The 21,952-nt window shown below is 47.5% G+C and overlaps 1 protein-coding gene across 1 annotated transcript; it reads right to left on the bottom strand.

Moving 5' to 3' along the window:
• Window positions 1-19,400: 19,400 nt before the first annotated feature.
• Window positions 19,401-21,755, bottom strand: LOC126516641 (uncharacterized). The gene is made up of 2 exons (XM_072285971.1): window positions 21,351-21,755; window positions 19,401-20,729 (listed from the first exon to the last, which is right to left on the bottom strand). Exon 2 carries the CDS (start codon window positions 20,451-20,453, stop codon window positions 19,401-19,403), a length of 1,053 nt encoding a protein of 350 aa, XP_072142072.1. The 5' UTR covers window positions 20,454-20,729; window positions 21,351-21,755.
• Between the last annotated feature and the right edge of the window lie 197 nt (window positions 21,756-21,952).

The raw sequence follows: 21,952 nt of genomic DNA, 5'->3' as shown, positions 1-21,952 counted from the left end.
AAGGGAGAATTAGGGCGCTGTGCCTTTCGGCGCAGCCCCGGGTTTGTCCAAAGGGCGCTCGCAGGATAAATTCTGCATCTTGCAGATTCGGAATCCGGGCTTGTGGTAATGGCACAACACTGGCGAACGATGCCGAACAGGTGCTCTACTGGATCTGTGCTAAGCCGTGAAGTCATTAAATATTTGAACCCAAGGCTCTGTGTGAGGTATTCCAACAATGAAAGGGTACTGGCTATCGTGACCCTTAAACCTGTTGCAGTGGATTCACTAAGAAAGTGCCGCTCGTCGGGATCACACGCTTCCCACTTCTCGAGGTAGTCAGGAAATTCAGCCAAAAATGCAGTATCAGAGGAAGCTGGCCTGAGTGCTTCGGCGCGAAATCTTGATGTCATCACGGTGATCAGTGTGTTGATCTTGCTGGTTAAGAAATTGAAGAAATGCACGTCAGAATTGTTATCATGTGTGTGTGTGTGTGTGTGTGTGTGTGTGTGTTTTAATTACGTTATGTGAATTACGATCGCTTAATATGGGTGCATGGGCGCGTATAGGTACTCATGCAGTTTCACTGTCTAGAGGCAAGCCATGTGCTGTGGAAGAAGTTTTTTCTGGGAGAGTGGGTGCATGGCTATGTTAGGAAGAGCTGCGCGCATGAAAGGACGAACACAGGATATGACACACACACACACACAGATATATATATATATATATATATATATATATATATATATATATATATATATATATATATATATATATGTGTGTGTGTGTGTGTGGGGATGCGCGACTCTCACGTGTCCCCTGATACGTTGTTTTCGCGCATAGCTCCCGCCTCCTGTAATCCGGCTTCGCCGCGTGGCCTGGGGCCCGTGGCGGTCGGTATGGTTGAAGCGCAGTACGAGAGATGGCGCGAGTGTTGCGCTGCTAACGCCGCCTACCGGCGGGTTTACTTGGGCGCGAAAAGGAGAAGGCTTTTCCTCTTTGGTTCGGTAACGGAAAGCAGCGCGTGCGCCGATCCATGCTTCTGCGAGACCGTCTCGTGAGGCCTCGTGCGAACACGCCACCGTTCGCGTGACCGTACGCGCGAACGGCCAGGCGTTGGTATCCAGCATGGGGCGAACATATTCGCTCGCTATCCGGTCGCGGTGAGTCGGACTTCCTAGATTTGTCGCGCGCCCATCGGCATGTTTTGTGGATAGCAACTCGGCTAGCTGGCAGTGATCTATGAAAGGTGCAATGAATGCCCTTGTGATTGTTTGCATTACTGTGTTGTCGTTCCTTTGTCCCAAGTGTGAGAATCCCACAATATATATATATATACACCGCTTCGACACCAATAAAACCAGTTGATAATTGCGCTCTTTCCGTCTACCTCGTTCCTTTCCTGTGTTCCTCCTTTTACACGCGCAACTGTTCCGAACATAGCCATGTACTATTCGTGAAAAGTCGCTTTGAGGGCCATACGAACTCGTTTTTTGGCTAGATCTTCGCGACGATTAGCTAATTTCAAAATATACGTGCAAGCAACATCTCAAACAACTTTTGTATACATTAACCTTCTTGATTTACTGCACCTGTGCACTTGGTACGGAAGACAATGTCATCTGAATGGGAGATTTGCTGCTGGAGTGTTTTCGTAAGGGCTACCTTTGTGAAATCGTTCGGTTTACCTGCACCTCTACAAGGATGGAGGGAGTCTGCGGCGTACACGACTTTCTTTGCATCATTAACATTGTCGCATATTGTTTCGGACACTTGTTTCTTCCGAACATATGTCCGACAAGTGACCACACTTGGATCAGGCCATTAATTCATGAGCACGGTCTTTTCGATGCTGACGACTTCAGTATCACGGCTGAGGGAGGCCAAACATAAGCAATTCCATCGTAATTACAAAACTTGTGGATTGCCCAGTGCTCGGTTGGCGGGAGGACATCCCCGAGCTCAAATGCCTTGTCTTCGAATTCGCGCAGCTTTCCATTTTCATATGCCTCCAATGTAAGTGACGGTTCAGCTCTTAGCTGGGGCGTTCTCTTTCATGGTAGGCCTTTATTTATTGTTTGTGGGGCCGGTCTTTTTCGCGTGGCCTGCTTGTGTGGGGGCTGCTCGTAGTGATACTCTGAAACAGACGGCAAGATTGTGGGTCCGGCATCAGACCGCAGTGCAGGCTTTCCACGCTGGGCAGATACTTCCTGGCCGTCAATGATATGCACATAATGTCTCAGTATGTACTCTGCCTCAAAGTGCCGCTCACAAATTGCGTCGGTAGCTTCCAAGGGCCAATCGGTGCGGTGAAGATCGCGCTCCCACACTCGGCGCCTTTCTTCATCTTTCGGGACGCCCAAGAGCGAGAGCTTGGCCTCACCTTTCAACCTACGGTATGCGGATTCGCAACCCACTACGCAACAGTAGTTCTTTCGCCGTGATGTACTAGGTGTGGTCATCCTCTTATCTTTCAAACACTCTGCCGGGTTACCAGACAAACCATAGACATACGGGCGTGTACATCGTGCAGGCGGCATCGCTTGACAGACGCAACGAACCTTCAGTCATGGCAAAGCAGTAATTTTATTGTATTCTTTTTTTTACATACTAGGTACAAAAATCAATTAGAGAGAAAATGACGAAATAAACGCAAGCACGACGGTGTGTTCAGGAGACGGCGACGCGTCGCAGACGACAGCTGGGCGCCGCCGAGGCACCGGATTGGCCGGAACGTCAGTGATTTTTCAATGATTTCAATTTCAATGATTTCAAATTTCAATGATTTTAGCATGACCTACTGTATAGGTCGTGGTTTTTTGCTTCACTCTCGCCGCTTGTCGGGGCCTCCGCTGGACTAGAGTGTACTAGAACATGAAGAGTGTCCGGAACGGCCGCTCTTTCATTGCATTCAAAGTGAAGCCGAATGATCGTAACGCGGCCGGGGACGCTGCATCTCTCTCCGATTCGATTATCTCTCTCCGATTCGATTAGGCTTGCATCATTAGTACGACAAGGATGCCCTTTGTCACCGCTCCTGTTCTGCTTGTATTTAGAACCACTTTGTATGAGCATTGTTAAAGAACAAAATTTCCAAGGGTTTAAATTACTGACTAATGAGGTTCGGGTTCTTGCGTATGCAGACGACGTGGCCGTTTTTTGTACAGATAAAGAGAGTGTGAAGACTGCTCTTGCAATTACAGAAGAATTTTGTGCGGCTTCTGGTGCAAGCGTTAGCTTTGAAAAAAGTTCAAGTTTTTGGTTTGGATTATGGGCCACAATGCCACACATTACGCAGGCATTCAATGGAAAGATCTGCGTTATTTAGGTGTGCCTCTCTCACAGTATAGAAATAGCAACGCTCATTGGTCGGGAGAAGTTGGCAAAATTCAACGTAAAGTGAATTCATGGCGAGGGCGGAATTTGTCAATGTTCTTTCGTGCTGAAGTGTGTAACGTTTTCTTAGCTTCCCGTCTTATGTATGTGCTGCAAGTACTGCACTGCTCACGACTTCGCCTTCAGGCACTGCATCGCGTATTTGCAACATTTATTTGGAGTTCCAGTTGTGAATCGATGCGGCGCGACAATCTGTTCCTCCCTCTTGAACGTGGCGGTCTAGGATTAGTCCACCTCTTCATCAGGCAAATTATTTCACGCCTGTTTTTCTTTCGAGACAATGACCATCCATTCTTGCATGAAATGTTGCAACTCCGTTTAGTTCATTATATTCCTAATATAGTAGTGTCATCAAATGCCAAAGATGTCCCACAGGCCCCTTGGGGCTTTCTTAAGGAGGTTGTTGACACATTTCTTTTCTTGAGAGTTAGATTCAGCCTGGAGTACGTGTTCACTGCGAGTCGAAAAGCAATTTCTGCGGCACTGGTGGACTCTATTTTCCCAGATCCTTTGTATCGTGCACCTTATTTAAGCAGACCTTATCAGGATATACTTAAGCGCGTCCGAAAAATGTGTGTACCTCCTGGAGTAAAAACATTTTTCTTTAAGTTACATTCGGAAACACTCCCTGTTAAAGGGAAGCTGAAGCGGTTTTCAATTTCCATGAATTGCTGGGGTTGGGAAGAACAGACCTATTCATTTGCGGTTCTGAAATATTTTTCTTTGTTTTGTTAATATAAGGGGCAGAAATAGCTTTCTAAATCCACCCGTGGACACGCCCCCGTCGCTTCCCGGAGCGCCGGGTGAGGTGGTTGCCAGAGGAGAGAACCGGCGAGAGTGACGTCACTCGCGGGGACCGTACTGCCGGACCGGCGTGCTGGCATGTGCTGGCATGTTTCTTCCCGTCCTGCGCTTTACTAAACGACCCTACGAGAGATATGCCGCCGCTGACGTTTGTTTTCTTTTGCGATTTTCGTGAACTGTGCTTGCTTTCTGTGCTGCGTGAGTCCCTACAGCCAAGGGCGCCTAACCTGCCCTCTTTCTGTGCACATTCGGCTGTGCGAACACAGGCGGCCGAGACGATGTGGTGTTTCACATGTTCCCGAAGGACAAGAAACTTGCAGCGCAGTGGGTCCGTGCGGTGAGGAGAGATAATTTCGTGCCGACGAAATAAACTGTGCTGTGCTCGGAGCATTTCCGCGACAGTGGTTATCATCGGAGCTTGACAACGATGCGGGCAATCGGTATTCCAAATAAATCGGCGCGACTGAAGCCCGGCGTTGTTCCGTCTATATTCTCCCACAAGACAAACACCTCGCCACCTCCAAGAGCGGCCTTCGTCAAGAGGAGAAAGGGTGAGGTAAGGGTTTTAATGTGCACACGGGCAATGTTTTAAACAGATGATCACCTGACTGTCGAACAAACGGCCTTACAGCGGCCTTTGACGGCCGCTGTAAGGCCGTTTGATGTGCATATTCCCGGCTGTCGCACATCAAACGGCCTTGCAAACAGCTTGCCGTTTTCATCCTGTTTTTCCTCTCCGCTGTGTCACGGAACACTGTACCACGGCTGTTTGTTCGGTGCTGTTTTGATACGGTGAAATAACTGACCGGGGGTACGCTTGTGCATTACGTGATATTTGCTATTCTTCCTACCACGCGGTGCCCGCAGGTTTAGCTGTTCAGCATTCGTGTTCAAATCGCACGACATGAGGCGTTACGGTAATATTTTCATGCTCGCGATACAGTAGTTGAACTCGGCGTGTAAAAACTTCGTTCCGTAGATTTCGCACTCACAGCTTGCTACCAGCAGCGAAATGCCGCAAAAACAAGCGTCGGCACAGCCGCGCCCGTGGCAAGGCGAACGGGCTCAAATAATGAAGTAACGTTGTGAGGTCTAGCCCAATACAGGCATCGCTGCTGCACAAGAAATGTTTTCTTGCCTTTGTACCTACGGAACTAGCTATGTATCAGGCATGACAAAATTATTATTTGAAAGTAATTATATTACATTACTCATTACTTTCTTATTACAATCATCGATTTGAATTACATTACCGATTACCGCTTTCAAAAATTGTATTACTTTACGATTGCTTCCAAAAAGTTTTCATGCATACAAGAAGCAAAAAGCATAGTTTAAAGGGACGCCAACCTTTCTTCAAGGTAACATACACTTGCCAACATTTCATGCCCTCCCCCCCATGTTCCTCCACGACACCTCACGACACTACCAACGTTTTGGCACCGTACACAACTTACTGGTGCATATTTAACGCAATTAATAAATTACTTCAGCCATGAAATTACAGCCACCAAATAATTCACATTGCTAAATCACTAGACAACTAATCCATCACATAAATTACTGAAAAAGTATTTCAATTACTGGAAGTAATCCAACTGTTGTCATGTTTGCTGATATGAATGATATGCTGAAATTCATCACATCCATACCTTGCACTCTTTCAGGTTCTAGCAGAGCACCTAGAGAACCGAGCCCCTGATGAACCTGTTCCACTACCATCACCAATCGAAGAGTTTGAAGCAGCCAGTGTGACACAGGCAGATAATGTTGAAGAGCTTGAAGTAGCTAAACGCGGCACTTATGTTCGCGATCATGTATCAACACGCAACAAACCATGGAACTTTAGACAAGCAGCGGCAAGGTGCTTGACACCGCGTAATTGCACCCGTGTTTACAATCTAATGAGAAGTTAGTGCTTCGGCTTTCTTCCAGCAGCAAGTTCCCAGTGACACTTTAGCGCATTTTTTCTCCCGTCATTGGAACGTGCAGCTACATGAAAAAGAAAAAAAAACATACGTACCAGCTAAGATTTCCAACGCGCGAGAATGTGCACACATCGCTCTCGCTGTTGGCACACTCAACATCGTCGTTGCCGCCATCGTTTTCCGTATCAGCTGTCGGTTCGAACATGTACGGCGAAAGCAGAAGCTGTCCGAGACAGCGAGAACGTTCCATAATGCTTACAACTCAGCCATAGAATAAAGAACAACTTTGACTCAGCTATGAAGCCAGAACAGAACAGCGTGCTACGCTCTGAAACGGCGGCGCCGACCGGCGACTGCCGCGAATGACGTCACAGCGGCCCCGACCAATCACGGGCAACAGCGGCGTTCGCGCGATGCCCTGAGGCGCTGGTGCGCGTTTTCTTGGAAAAACAGCCGCTTGCGTTTGTTTCCGCCCTTTTTGAACCAGATATTCGTGTTCAGGGGACTCAAAACTGTAGAATGCCGCAGAGAACTCATTTTTTTCGAAAAGTGTTTCAGCTTCCCTTTAACACTTGGTTGAATTCGAGGGGTTGCTTTGTGCCGTGGTCAACAAACTGTCGGCTCTGTCCACGTGCCAAAATCATAGATCACTGCTTCATAGACTGTAGGGATGCTGTATTCTTTTGGGACATTCTCCAACGGACGTTTAAAAAGGACATTGACATGACTCCATATACAATTAGGTTTCTACCGTTTAAGGTTACGGGTTGTCCTCCCTATGACATGTTCATAGTACTTGGTTTACATAGCCTATGGAGAAGTAGACTGTGTGACCGCCATGCCGAAAGCCCGCGATCTACAAAGTCCTGCTTTCGCGACAGTGCTGCTTATGTAAGAAGTGTCTACGCTGCGCAGGAACCTCCGCCAGACTGGATGCACTTGTTGGATGCGTGTGTGTGTTTGCCTGAGTTTTAAGTGTGTAGTTGTGTCCACTTTGTAATACACCTTCAGTTTTCTTTTCCATGTAACAAAGAAAAAAAACGGGGCGCGGTGCAGAGGTAGAGTATCTGCTTCCCACGCAAAAGATCGCACGTGGTTCGAATCTCAGCAAGGGGAGGTGCTTTTCTCTTTTTTTTTAATACTTCATGCGTTGATATTTATGTTATTTATACGGCTGCTTAATGCTTGCTTCCGTTGCTATCTAATGAAACAAATAGTCAAACATAACATGCTGGAATAACAACAAAATAATTTTTTTTTAACGTTCAACGATAATTATTGCAGCGCCACCTCACGGGCATGAACAAAACTATCCCAACTAAAACATGGCCTCCGAGACCCGCACGCATACACAAGCCTGCCGACGCGCGTGCGTAAAAAATTCCTCACGTGACTTAGATCCTAGGTGCCTAGGGACAGGATCATTTAGGGATTTTTGAGAAGGCGCGATGGTCGCGCCGAGCGACGCCGTGGCATGTTCGTTCTCGGCGTGATCCGACCGCGCGCTGTTCAATGTTGCTTATGTGATTGTGCTTGCGTAGCTTGTGTATTGGTTGTAGGTTTTGTTTTACTTGGCAGAAAGCCGTGAGCAGTGGTGGTGCGGCTTTGGCCTCGGTGAGCTCTGACAGTGCAGAATCTGCGTTGTGTGATCTGTACTTCCTTAATTGACAACTCAGCGGTGGTGACAATTGAAATGTCGAAGCGGCCTAGTGGCTAGCGCCTCGGAAGCGAAGTTCTGCGAACGGCGATGTGGCGTCGCCGTGTCCGACTTTGCTTAACGGATATCGAGGGATGTGCTGCTCGCTACGAGTCATGTAAATGCGACTGCATCGACCGCCCACTGTTCAGCGCTGAATGTGTGTATGGTGTGCTGTGCTTTAAACGAGTGGTGCATCCGTGCAGCCGGAGGAGCTGAGTGGCTTAGGGGTTCTATTTGCGAGTTCACAAGTCTCATTAGCGGCTGTCGCGGGATTGTGGTGAGCTCCTTGCCTAGTATGAAGTTCACGATGCTAACACACAGCGTGTTAACGTTTTTCCGTGCTATATGTCATTTGCATGACGACCGAGTTGAAAACGAGGCATACGTTTGTGTTCTTTGCATTTTTGTGTTGTAAATTACTTCTACTGTGGAAGTTCTGGCAGTATTATTACGCAAGGAGTACGAAAGTAAACATGTAAATATATTTCTGTGTGTGAAATTTTGAATTGTCACGTGGTGGTGACGTTGAAGAACACAGTAGCAATACTGTGAAAGGCAAAACTAGCTTTTATTGGGCGAACCTGTGCCCGCAAAACAGGCTACACTTAAAGCACAACGAGAGCGGCGAACACAGTCGGCGATCGCCGAGAATCTGGGGACGTATTCTGAAACGTTCGCCGCCGCGAAAGTCACATTCGATAAGCCGACCGCCTGCTCACTCGTGACGTCAGCGTGCACTACAAGCGCGCGCTCTCGAACGCTTCACATCGCACGAGAGATCAGAGAGATCGCGCCCGGCGAGTGTAGAACGACTCGGGTGTGTCGTAATCGAGTGCAGTGGCCGTCGCTCGGTTCTGGGCACTGGCCACGGTTGGCTCCGGCCGCTTTATGTAAAGGGAATGGGAGAAAAAAGTGAGAAATGTTATATTTCAATGAATAAATTGTGCTACAACTGACATAGTTGCGAAGCAACATTTGGGTGATATCATAAACCGACGGTTTTTGTTTCTGCGTGTGTATGTCAGTCATCAAGCACCGCCAGAGGGGCGTCGTGTCAACATGGCGCCCTATTTTGAAAATGGGTAGAGCTAAGCAAACACGAAAGGAACCGGCGTAGCGCGTGTGCGAGTTTTATTGTGGCCGTTTCATTTTGAGAATGGGTGTGTGCAATGTTTTCGGGCACCGCCAAGGTCATGCAAAGAATGGCAAAGCTTCAGCGGAGCCCTCGAAGAAGACGCGCGGGACCCCGCTGTATAGTCGTCTGCTGCCCTTCTGCTGCCGTCCGAAAATTCGGTAAGTGTGCGTTGCAAGCGTTGAGTTGTGTAGAGACGGCAGTGTTCATGAGCGTTGTTTTTCTCCGAAATTGCAGGTTTCAAAAGAAAATATAGCAGGAGGCTAATTATTTGTCGGAAATAAAGGCTACCATCCCAGAAAATGTGTTCATTTACTTGGCGGTCTTGCTCGCAGACGGCCAGTTTGCCTGTGTTTGTACATGGACGAAGATCATCACAGCACCATGCCTGCGCGTCAAATCACCATTCGGCAAAAAGAAATTGTGGTAAATTTCATGGAAAGTAACCCCCGGCTTGCTAGTAGGTCGGGGGAATTCGGTGGGGAATTTTCGGCCGCTAAAAGGCAGGATTTATGGAATCAACTGGCGGCACTTCTCAATGCAGAAGGGCCGCCAGTTAAGAAAGAGCGAGAGTGGAGGCTGTGGTGGTGCCAGTTCGTGTACAAATGCAGACGTGACGCGGGGAATCTTTCGGCCGAGCAGAGGTGAGTGAAAAGTAGGCTGTAATGAATGCGGTTCGTATTCTTACGAGCGCACTGTTTCCTTGCAGGGCAACTGGCGGCGGCTGACTCGGGGGCATAAGAGGCCGCGTCCTGCAGCTTGTTGGGGGCGGCTGCACAAGAGGCCTCGGAGAGCCCTTTTTCGTGTCGAGCAGCTCGGAGGTGAGGATACTATTTTGCAAGTGTACTCTTGCGTTTTGCTTTTTGATGGTGATGCCAGTGCCTAAGAAGGTCAGGGAAGTGCACTGTGGTTGCACACAGCAGGAAATACAGAGCAGCCTGAGGTGTGCACAATATGCCATCGTGGTGGACAACACATGCCCTGCGTTGTGCCGTCTACATCCTCTTAACTACTCGACCAATGAAGTGGTAGTGCAGGGTGAAGCAACTCGACCTTGTGTTGAAATTTAAATTGTGTTGTCTGTAGCTGTACACTTTTCAAGAGAGGGTGCAGGTGTGATGCAGTGCAAAGTAGTAGCATATCGCATCTGAAAGGCAGTGTACAGGTGTTACAAAGTCTCCTTCCTTATGTTGGCATATTACTAGGCCAGCGAAACACCATCCGCGGCGCTGGAGACCACAGCCGAAGAGCCGCAGCCGGGCCCCAGTGGGCCAACAGGGAGGCGTCATTCGGCAAGACCCGCCCGGCCACGAAGGTCAAGGCCCAGCGAGGGTAAGCCACTATACGTATCACTTGTGGACACATGCAATGAGCACAACAAGCGTAGGTGTCGTATGCAATCTTTTTTTTTTTTTGCCTGGCCAAGCCGTAGGGTGCAGTTGCGCAAGAGGAGAGCTTATGGTGATGTCCGCACAATGCGTTACACGAAATGTACGCACAGTGTCGTGCATGCTCCAGCAGTTAGTCGTGCCGGCAGGCACGACTAACAGCTGCATTGTTTGGAGGAAAAGCCTGAAAGGGTAGTGATGTTGAGGAAGTTAACATGATGCAAAAAGTTTTGCTTTAGCAATATGTCTAGTTGTTGTCCACTGTCCAAGCTGAGGTAGGCGCAAACCGAAGAGTGCACACAAAGTATAATTTGGAAACGTTTAAAAGAATGGACATGACAGTCAAAGCCTCATACTGGCGCCGCTGACATCGTGATAATCTCTTAAGTCCAAAAAATGAAGTCTTGTATAGTGTACATTGTTTAGCATGGAACTTGTTTCTTCAGAAACGCTCCAATATTATACAGTTTATTGCAACAACGCAGACAGCCTAGGGAGGAGGAGCTGTCGGAGTAACCTGAGCCTCGTTAGCTTTGCACAACCACCAATTAATGAAAGAAGCTATGTAGCAGTGCAGATGACACAGTTTTCTGGATACCGAGCAATGTGCAGGAACTGCCGCTGTTGATTACATTTTCGCTTTCCGACCACCTTGACAGGCTAGAAAGAAGTTCAGTTATTGTATACACTCTTGTGCTAGGGAACTACACTGCCTACATATAGCAACGGACTACTGAGCCGAGGCACCAAATAATTCGCTTGTGTCGCGCTTGCAGTAGAAGTAATGCACATCGACAGTTGGAAGGATTATATGTCCTGTCACTGTGTGAGCCTCTGATGTGTCACGCATGCTCATTCTCCCTATATTTGCAAGCATTCACCACATGTTTCACCATTTTTTTTAAAGCAGCTGGCACACGGAGCAGGGGACCGACGTCAGAAGGAGAGCTGCTCCAGCAGGCAGTGCTGGATGGTGCGCGAACTGTGCATGTTGCGCAGAGCCAAGCCACCACCCAGCGCGAATTGCTTGCGGAGTCAAAAAGGTATGCACTTCTCATGAGTAATGGTTCATTCAGTATAGTCAGCCATCATAAGCAGTGCTTTCGTTAGGTGCCTGCCTTGAGCACAATTCTTTAAGGGAATGTGTGCTGGAAGGAGGATGGCAGTGACTGGCAGTGTAGTGGTTGGTACTGAGCAGTAGTAGTGCCGTAAAGATTGGTATGTGGTGCGACCAATAGGTTGTAGTGGCATTCGGCAAGTGAAAGACCACAGGGATAGCAGTAACATGTGCTCTCATCGTGCAGTGTTTAGCAGATCTGTGAGGTTAGTGAAATTACAGGCACCAAGTATGTGCGTGGATGAGAGGTTGGATGGCGGGATGTGCTGCAGTGTGAGGACGACACTGTTATTTTGCTGCATGGAATGAATGCATAAGGCGGTTAGTTGCACTGTACGAGGAGCTTGTATTGCTGTTTTATGCATCCCACAAGCCGTGCACTTGTAAGCACGTTATGTAGACTGCAGGATACATCTGAGGGCAGCGCCTCAATGAGTTTGTATTGTTCTGGTAAAGTGGGGTTGGTATGTGCGATTCACATTTGGACGAACGCTGTTGTTGAAAACGAAACAATAACATGAAATATAATTCTGTAATAGCGCTCCTTTGATATGCAGGTCCCACATATAACCAGAACTACTGGCCGAAGTGTGCCAGACATGTTCAGCAACTTACATTGGCAAGTGTGGTCCTAGACGCAACTAGCTCAGTGAAATATTGCAATGCGGGTCTGTAAATGTGGCACGAATAAATTTTGTATTACACCTGCTACCTTAACCTGCGTACCGCTTAGGAGAACGCACTGATATCCATACAGCAAAAACATGTCACTGAACGTTCACACTGGCATTTCCAGAAGTACACCCACTACGACACGTGTAACATAACTGTGAGGCTGCAAGAGGGAACAGTGCAAGTTGGTTCTGTGTGAATACAACAAATCGGACAAGGTAGACTTGTAAGTGCATGACGTAACATTACATAGGTTCTGCAAACCAAACGAACACAGCAGTGAACCCGCGTGAGGACACACCGTATGTGAAGTGCCCTTTTTTCCCCCCTCCTCTCACAGCAAAGGGCCGCAATGGAGAGGATCGCCGACTGCTTAGAACGACTGGGCGGGATCATGGGGCGGCAGGAAAGCCATCTGCAACTGCTCCAGGAGCAGTTCGCCCCAGTGAGCACGCTTGCTGCGGCATTGACAGTTTTCCTGCGGCAACAGAACCTGCCGCAGGGGAACCAGCCGCAGCAGCCCCAGTAATTTTTTTTCCCGTTCATTCCTCCTGTGTCAGCAGGACCTGACACAGGAGGCCATTTATTTGTAATTTATAATTATTGTTACTAATCAATCGCAGCACCTTATGTATTTATTCATTGCTTATTGTTTCTTTTCGTTTCGTGTTGCATGTTCCTTGTTCATTGCTTGCGTGTTCGTTCATGTATCACATCGAATAGGCCTGTACTGTTTGTATTGTTGGAAACATACGTTGGTGTTGGTTCTTTACTATAAACTGCTTGGATGAGCCTTTTCGCTGCACAACAGCGGTGTGTGTACACAGCAGTGCAACATATAAAACCGATGATGCCCTGACCAAAGACAAATGCACTTGTCGAAACGTTGGCTTCCGCTTTCAACATATGTGTACTGGAAAAAGACGAGGCCACTTGCCAAAATGTTGCCTCCTGTGCTCACCTTGTTCTCATTATGCTCATTGAAATGAATGTCCATGTCTCGCGCTCACCCTGTTTTTGTCATGTTAGTGTGACAGCATTACGAGATTTTCGTATAGAGGTATGCAGATTCGTAATGAATTGTAAATGCACAGACACGGGCCATATTCGCAGCAAAGAGGGTCTGCGATGTGTCACGCCATGTAACGCTTCGTTTATTGCGTGTGCACATCTTTTGTGGAGGCACAGCAGTGGAAAAGTTTCGTGCTGCAGGAACATGTCTTTCGTACCGTGCGCAACGTTTGGTGTGTTTTTTTTTTTTCAATGTACACACTGCTCAATGACATTGCAATACTGCACAACAAGAGCGTGTTATTGCTCAGCCGTCGGTATGACTGTGCAATGTTTGTATCGCTGGTAGACGTTGTTCTGCAGTGCGCTGCAGAAATGCAATTATTTCTTTGTGAATGGAATCAGCCTTCGCCTTACATGCATGTGTGTGTGTAGCATCTGCACGGGACGCTTTGGAGTACTTCGTTGTACTTTGTAATTATTTCGTGAAATTTGCATCCATTAGCGCCCACTATTACATACTGTACATACCGGTTTTAACCCTTGCATTTCTTATTGCCACTATGCATCAATGCAAACCACGGTGCCTATACTTGTGCAGCAGTGAACATGTATGCACACATATTCACATGTCGCAGGAGCAAGCAATTTTGCTTTGGCAGCATTTTGAAGTGAGACGTTCGCTTACCACGTAAGTGCACAGATGCATGCAAGCAGTGGGGGTGGCAGGATAAAAGCAGCATAATGCCACCTTGATTGGCCCCACCTCCCCGTAAACAGCACGGCGAGGTGGGAGCAGTCATACATCATCTCCTTTGTGCGTTTCGCATGACCGGTGGACGTTTCGGGTTGCATTAAGGACGTGTTTGCGTCTTGCTTTGCAATGACCGACAAACATCAAAATTTCCTTATCTGTCCTGCTTGGACAGCTGTAACCCGTTGCATGCACGTATTCAGGGAGCGCCATGTCCATGTATGTTTACATGAAGCTGCACCACCTCTGAACATGTTTATGATCGCTCTCCGTTAACACAGACTAATGAGGTTTCATTGGCAATGTCATGCATCTTGACCATTGTTGTGTCCCGTTCGCATAACACATAACATCATGAAACGTTAACCTTGTGTGATCCATATGCATCGACACTGTACGGTTTTGCAATGAACGGGTGGTGGTCTCCGTTGCCAAGCAACGGTAACTGCATATCAGATGAACTGATGTCGATAACTGTGTACATCTCTCTCAACTGCTTCAAGGCAGGTCTATTGTGGCTAAATGTGTAATGCGTATGTGCAATTGTGTTTTAGTTTTGTGAAGCGTTTCCTCAACAGCCGAGTTTGTGAGTTGGTGCGAGTACTGCAATCATTAACAGAGCGTTCCACATGTGCACAAGTCCGCGTAACTTGTGCCATGCCATTGTCCAGTATGAATTGTTAGTCATGCAGACAATGCGAGGCATGATTTGGGATTATTGTGGGTGCATTGCGAACGCAGCCCGTATGATGCAGTGTGCATACACATCGATGTGGTGAACTGCTTTGTTCGAAATGTGCCTTATTCCTCGATCATTTGAAGTAGTGCATATTGAGGTAGCGTGCTTACTGTGACAATGTGGTGAACGACAACTCATGACTCGATTTGATTAAGCATTTGTACTCGAGTAAACACGTGTGCCCGAAGGAGGTGCTGCAAGCACAACTAAACTTATATCATTTGAACACTGCAGCACATGATTACGTGCGGGAGGCAAGGGTAATTTATTGTGGTCGTGTAGGTATCAGCAGAACGAGTAACAGTTCTACATATGCGCGCATGCACAGGCCATAATAAAGAAGCAATAACGTAAAAGTCGCACCACAAACAGACAACACTTGCCACACGTACGAGTATAAGGGCAGAACACACGGCACTCCAGCAAACAGCACAGAAAACAACAAAATCAGAAAAATACAATGTCTTGGCATTATCCTGAAATTGACACTGCTCAGCAGTGCATCGATCCTCAGCTTACTTGCGTGGCTTTACCACAGGACAGATAGAATTGTGCGCCACTGTTGGAAGCGTACTAAATGAAATATAATGAATAGAAATGCCACATTCCCAAGCAAAATATACGTGAACACAGAGAGGCACTGCACGTGTGATATTGAATTATATCAAGGTGAAAGTGACATTCTGCGAGACGGCACGCAACATAGCCGGTACGAAATGCAATGTGGCCATACGGAGTGTGCGAACCCCATTAATGACAAAGGTGTTTCGAGAAATGCGGTATCTTGCACACTGGCGAAAATGCGAAGTGTGTAACGTTGCTGAACACTTGTAAACGGAAGGCATGTACCTGGGCCAATGTTTAATATTCCGCATCATTGCCACTCGAATGTGCCGAATGATGTGAGACTGTTTACAGGCTGTGCTGTAACGGCAGTGTGTAGCTGTGACATCAAAGGAATGCCTTTCGGCTTTCCATGTGCCGGGTAAGCTAGGTATTTGAGAACACTTACACCTATAGCCGCAGACCGCTGCATGCTCATGAAAACTATGTATGCATGTGGCAATTCGTTGGTTGACCACCTATCAAGGAAAAGGCGGACACTGCTCAGAAATGGAAGAGTTTGACGCAGAAAACGAAACGCCATGCCGTCCTCCTCACCGTGGCTGCATATCACAGCAACTTGGAAATTGTTACCTTCCTGAATGGAGCGAAGTCTCGCTTGGAAGCTTCGGACAGAAGTGTGTGTCATTGCAGTGACGTGGCATTTGTGGCTAAAAGGAAAAGCACAGAGAGTGGTCAGACCCTGCCAGAACCCCGGATTTCCTCTGGCGGCTGCAAGTCATCGCGAGTGGCCACCCAGGGAAGTTGACGCAAGACACTGCAAAGGAACTCAAGTGGCACAGTCGACTGGCAGGCTCGCTGTGCACGACAGCATGCGGTACCATTTGTATGTGATGACAAGGGGGCAACTTACGTCCGGTAAGACTCGGGAGGGTCACCTACTGGGCTGTGTCCCTAGCGATTGCTGATCAAGCTCGAGAGGCCTGAGGGGCCACAAATGCTGCGGTATTTATTTTCCGATGAAAAGAACTTTGAGCACGACCGAAAACTTTCCTGTCGTAATGGCAGGTCGCTTCGTGCAAGTTCCAATGAGTTAGCTGCAGTGTTCTACACGAAATTTCCATCGTCAGCAACAACGGTAACACCATGCCGGCACGCTGATTTGCAGAAGGTGTCCGCGTTAATGCTGCCGCGTACGTAGAGGTGCTCATCACTGCAACGCCCTGGACAGAGACTGTTTCTAGAGGAAAATGTTACGACGGTCAGCAACACCAAGCCCTCGCTCACACCGCCTGTATTACATAGGAGTGGTTTGCTGACAGCTTCCATGACCCTGTCATTCCCAACTTCAGACCTCCTACCTCTCCACATTTAAATCCACTCGACTAGCTCATCTGGGGCGGCATTGCGAGAGGTGCCAAGAAACAGCCAAATAATACAAAACACTCGCTGAGGGCTGCCATAGTTGCGTGAATGCGAACATTTGTAATGGCCCCTTAACCCCTTCACGCTGCCTCGTGTGCAGTTGAATGTGTAGTTGCTGAGGACGGTGAATCCATTGAGCAATTGTGGGAATAAAGCATTACGGAAGTATTGCCCACAGTTTGGTTACAAAAATCTGTGTTTTGCTATAGATGCTCTCCTGTGCGTGAAGGCAACAGTGTGCTCTCAAATACCTCGCGAACCCGGTACATATACATGCTGTTGAAAACGTTGCATACTTGAAGACGTGCATGCGCGGAAGGGTGGGACAATTTGGGAAAATAGTATGTTTTCAGAGTATAACAATCACATATGTTTTCAGGTGCTGCTCGCAAAATTAGCAAATTGTGAAGACTGCAATGTTGTGCATCACGTGCGTGCAGCAAATGTGAATGTGTAGAGCATGCAACACTACAACAGAGTATGTGCACATTGCTTGTAATTGGTGTTGTCCGATCTGACAGACTGAAAATGGATAACAAAGTGCTATGGCCATTTCTTATGCACGTGCTCATCGTGTGCACCGCATTATGGTCACATCAGGTTCTTGGGCACGTTGCAAGTGCTAGGCGGCGCTCCGTTTTTCGGACGCCTAGCGCCACCTGACGAATAGTTGCTGAAATGTGGTAGGATTACTCACGGCGTTAGCAGCTTGCGCTGCGTGTTTGGCTCCCTCTCAAACGGTAGTGATGGCACAGAACAGCGTGCCGATATTAATTTTAGCCGGGTTTCGGGAGTTACAAGACCATGAGAGGTTCTTTTGAGGAAAGAACTTGGAGAAAGGAAGACTACTATTTGAGGCGGGGCACGTCTACGACGTGAGGGAACTGCTGAACTGACACGGATCGGAGGTTACTGGTAGATGTATTCCGCAAACGAAAATCAACGCACCAGCGAGATGCGTCAAGCTCAGCGTTACTTCGTTATATACGATGTGGACGCGTGAAATTATAGGTGGCATTTTTTGCAGATCGGCGACAGCAGACAAATCGTAGCGGGTAGCTGCGATTGCCGTGCTGGCGTCGCAGGCTGGCGTCGCAGGAAAGTGCAAGCACGCCGCGGCAGTTGCTCTGTACATACAGGACGGCAAACGCGACAGCAAAACATCTCACCCAAGAACGTAAGGCGTACCAACGTCCCGTAAGAGCTACCCGAGCTTTTCTAACGTTGCTCTCCCCAAAAAGGAAAAAGGTGAGGAACTTACCAGCCGTGTTAGACTACGCTGAGAAAAAGTTTTCGCCTAAGTTACTGGAAGTCCGAGACTTTTTTATGTTGCGTTTTTTTCAGAGCGTGCAGAGGAGGTTCCGATAAACCACGTCGTCAAATATTTTGGCGATCTCAACTGCCCCTTAGTTGATATGCTGGCCGCAGAAGGGTGTATGCCAGCTGAGCCAGCTGTAACCCCTCCTCGTAGCTCTCAGCAAGCCCTGGCGCTGTTTGAATGGGACAGGACTGGGAAAGAGTTCCACAGCTTTACTGTGGTACAGTGTGGAAACAAGCTACTTCTTAAACGAATTAACTTCCTCGAGAGGTTTGTATTCCGATGTACAGTAATTAAGTTTTATATCTTTTTCTTCTCTTAAAGAACCTAATTTAAACACAATAAAGTTGTGGTAACTTCTGTAGTGTCTGACTTGCAATGCCTCCCATAGGTTGTCAGGACCGGAGCTACGAGTATACCAGCGCCACGTCGCTGTGCCGCCTGAAGATGCACCTGACCTGTCTGCTAGGACGGCGCTTGACCGTCGTCTTTGGGCTAATGAGAGGTTTCCTAGAATTACTGCGACAAAAGTACGGAGAAGTACCTAGCAGTTGGTCCAATTTCCTTACCCTTAAACAGACTCATTACTCTGATACGAACGTGGTTTTTCCTTGCCTTCTCTTCTGCAGGCTCACAGGATTCTTACCTGCCGTAACAACCTCTATGAGCGTGCAAAGACCATTGTTACCGAGGTGCCCGACATAGGCTACGAGGTGCAGTACAGACTGTTGAAGGAGCCATCAGCTCGTAAGGCGTTTGAAAAGAAGCGCAACGTGAATGTCGCCCAATTCGGCCTGGTAGTTTGTCCTGGAGAGCCGTGGTTTGCGTGCTCCCCCGACGGCATTTTCAGGTAACCACTTTTATCGGGTTATTCTTTCCAATAGAAACTCAAACTTTCAGGGATGAAGACGGCAGCGCAGTGCTACTGGAAATCAAGTGTCCGTTTTCAAGACGGCAACAGAGCTTGACCAAGAGGCCACTGCTGAAATATCTGTGCGGTCAAGACATTCTGGATTTGAGACGCAGCCATTCTTACTTCACACAAGTACAAGTGTGCTTGCACGTGCTCGGTTTGGAGTACTGTTACTTTTACATACACACAGAAGTGGACTCGCTCACTATCAAAGTAATAAGAGACGATGCGTTCCTGTCGTCGGCAGTGCCCAAGCTGCGAAACTTCTATTTTGAGCACTTTCTCAGAGCATTGCATGAATGTGCCGACATCTGAGGTGTTTACATTTTTAGCATTGCCCAAGAGCATAGGTAATATATTAGTTACAAGTGCCACGCCATCGCATTCCCAGTATAGAACATAGACAACAGTGCCTTTTAATAACATTATTTATTTTTACACATTTGATACATTTTATACAGACATGTAGAGTCTTATATGGTGCAGTAAAGCTCGTCATTTTAAGCCTTTGTGTCTATATGAAAATTGTGCCATCAACTTTTTCCCCTTTTTCCTGCTTTATTATTTCTGTAGTTTGGCAAAAATAGGTTTCTTCAGGTTTGTTAGCACTGCTAGCACGTGAGGAATCTCATCAGCATAGCCAGTCAGCTCGTGTGGTATCCTGCGTGTAATGATATCATAAATTTTGAGCCTCTGAATCAGTCTTTCTACATGAATGCGCACGGAGGCGGTTTCATATGTGGCATCCGCTTCAGACTCCGTGAATTGTGGGCTGGTAGCAAAAGGTGGCATCACCAACGTTGCATCCTGCGCGCCAACACCTGTTTTTATGCCTGGAAATCCTTTATCGGCTAAGACGACATCTCCTGGTTCAAGAAGGGACAAAAAACCTGATTCAACAGTTAGCGTTCCATCACTCGTTCTACCTCCAAACCCCTTTGAAAGAAAAGTGATAAGCCCACTCGGAGCTATTCCAACAAGGTACTTGATTGTGTGCCTTCCTTTGTAGTCCGAATACCACATGTTTTGGTTTTCAATTCCTGGAGGCACTTCAGTTTCAAGTTCGGTGCAATCTATGACAACTCTGCATTTCGGATAGTGCAGTTTGAAGCATGCAGGTAAAGTGGCCAGAACAGCTGCTTGTGATGGCCAGTATAGCCATTTCCTTGTAGCAGCATGGATGTTAACAAGTAGACCCTTGAAGATACGAGACGCTGTTGTTTTGTGGATGCCAAAAAGAACACTGAGAAAAGAGAATGGAAGCCCATGCTTAAGTTTGATCAAAAATAACAGAATCTTGTCTTCAATAGACAGCTCATTCAACTTTTTTGGAGCAGGTGGCGGTATGCTTAACAGCAGAGCAAATAAAGAAAAATCAATTGCTGTAAACGCATGAAAGGCGTTTTCATCATGCTGAACAGATCTGAACCCTGCGAAGAAAGGCTCTTTGCACGCCAGCCCAGTGCTTTTGTATGAAAAGCCTGGACTGCATGAGCTGCCCAAGCCTGTGCTGCTCACTGCTTTATGACTGATGTAGGATGACGCATTTCCATCGCACAACTCTGATATAAATGTGAAGTTCATGCTGAAAGTAGCGCTGCCGCCTTCCGTCATTGTTGAGGCCTGAAACAAGCATTTAAAACCAGCTTAGTACATCAGTCACATTAAATGCAACGAAAGGCACAAGTTATACGTTGTCGACTTTAGCTTACATCGAAACGATGTACGTCATCTGCAGACTGGTTGCAGGCGGACGCACTTAAGTTGTCACTGTAAGGCGGGCTGTCCGAAATCTGTGGTTCGGGGTTTGTGACACACCCTGTTTCTTGACTGTCAGAACTGGGTATCTGTCCTGCCTCCTCTATCTTTTGCTCCTGGCGCTTTCTTTTTCTGGCAAAACAAGCGTTATAACACATCCAAACAATATTGGTTCACTGAAGCACCGCGACCACGCAACAAAATCTACTCAACGCAAAAAATCAATTGGCATTAGCCCTTTGAGGGTCGATTTTTTTCGCCAGATGCGACCACCGAGGGTCGATTTTTTTATTGCACATTTAAATTCTTCAGAGGGACCTATTTCGAAAAAAAAAAATTTGCCGTAATTTTTCTAGGGTGACCGTAAAGTGAGAAAAATGTGTTTTGCGTTGGCATATATGTACTGTTTATTCATGAAAAACAATAAAAATAGCAAATAAAGTTATAAGAATTTAAAAAAAATTGGCGCATGCGCGAGCGATAACAGTCGCTCCAAAAAAGAAAAAAAAAACACCTATAAAACGAAAACCGAGAGAGAGAGACGCGAGGAAAGAATTCCATGTATTCCCACATAGTGGCAGCACATGCCAGGCAAGAAAAAGTTAGGAAATTAGCCCGCGTTTTAAACGTACAGACGGCGCCGTAAATAGATCACTTTCGGACCTGTTCGCGGTGCCGTATATTTACGGCATCGACCCTCAAAGGGCTAGTCACACTACCTCAAGCTGAGGGCAAATCTAATATATACTCTACCTCGCGTAACGGTCACTTGACACAGGCCCAGTCGATGTCTTGTACGCAGCGGGAAATATTGAGGGGAAGTAAGCGGGGTGGCCTTCTTTGTTAGCTTTCGTGCCACCGACGAAATGTTTGCTGCATATCCTGCTATGTGCTGCAGGTGTCCAATTGCTGCCATCATCTCTGTAAAAGCAACCGATTCAGCGTTAACTCACTTGACATAACGCCAGAACATCAAACAGCTTACCTCCGCCGTCGGACGAGCGCGATCCAGCGTTGACGCCGTTCTGCTTCATACGGTCGGCTCGGAAACCGGTAAAACTTTGTTCGTGGTGAGTTGCTGTACGTGCTGTTGCAGCCCACTACGCAACAATTCGTGTTGCACTTCTGCATTGCTCAGAAAAGCTGCAGCTACGCGCGAAACACTTGCACAGACACGCTTTCCGAGCGGAATCTGGTCGTATCCAGCCAGATCCGCGCTCGCCGCCGCAAGGGGCGCTCTAGTAGGCGCGGGAACTACGTTCGCAACCTGCCTTTAGTCTTCATTGCATGTGGAGACCCATCATGAGATTGCTTTGTGCCTGTACTGTGATTGCACCGACACGTGTTCGGGGCGC

This window comes from Dermacentor andersoni, chromosome 1 (assembly GCF_023375885.2).
Source record: "Dermacentor andersoni chromosome 1, qqDerAnde1_hic_scaffold, whole genome shotgun sequence".
In the NCBI taxonomy this organism is placed as follows: domain Eukaryota; kingdom Metazoa; phylum Arthropoda; class Arachnida; order Ixodida; family Ixodidae; genus Dermacentor; species Dermacentor andersoni.
The sequence above is the reverse complement of the archived record's forward strand: the minus strand, read 5'-3'. Positions and strand labels throughout refer to the sequence as shown.

Bases quoted from the DNA above. Each gene is read 5' to 3' on its own strand.
- LOC126516641 (XM_072285971.1), bottom strand. From the start codon at position 20,453: ATGACGGAAGGCGGCAGCGCTACTTTCAGCATGAACTTCACATTTATA.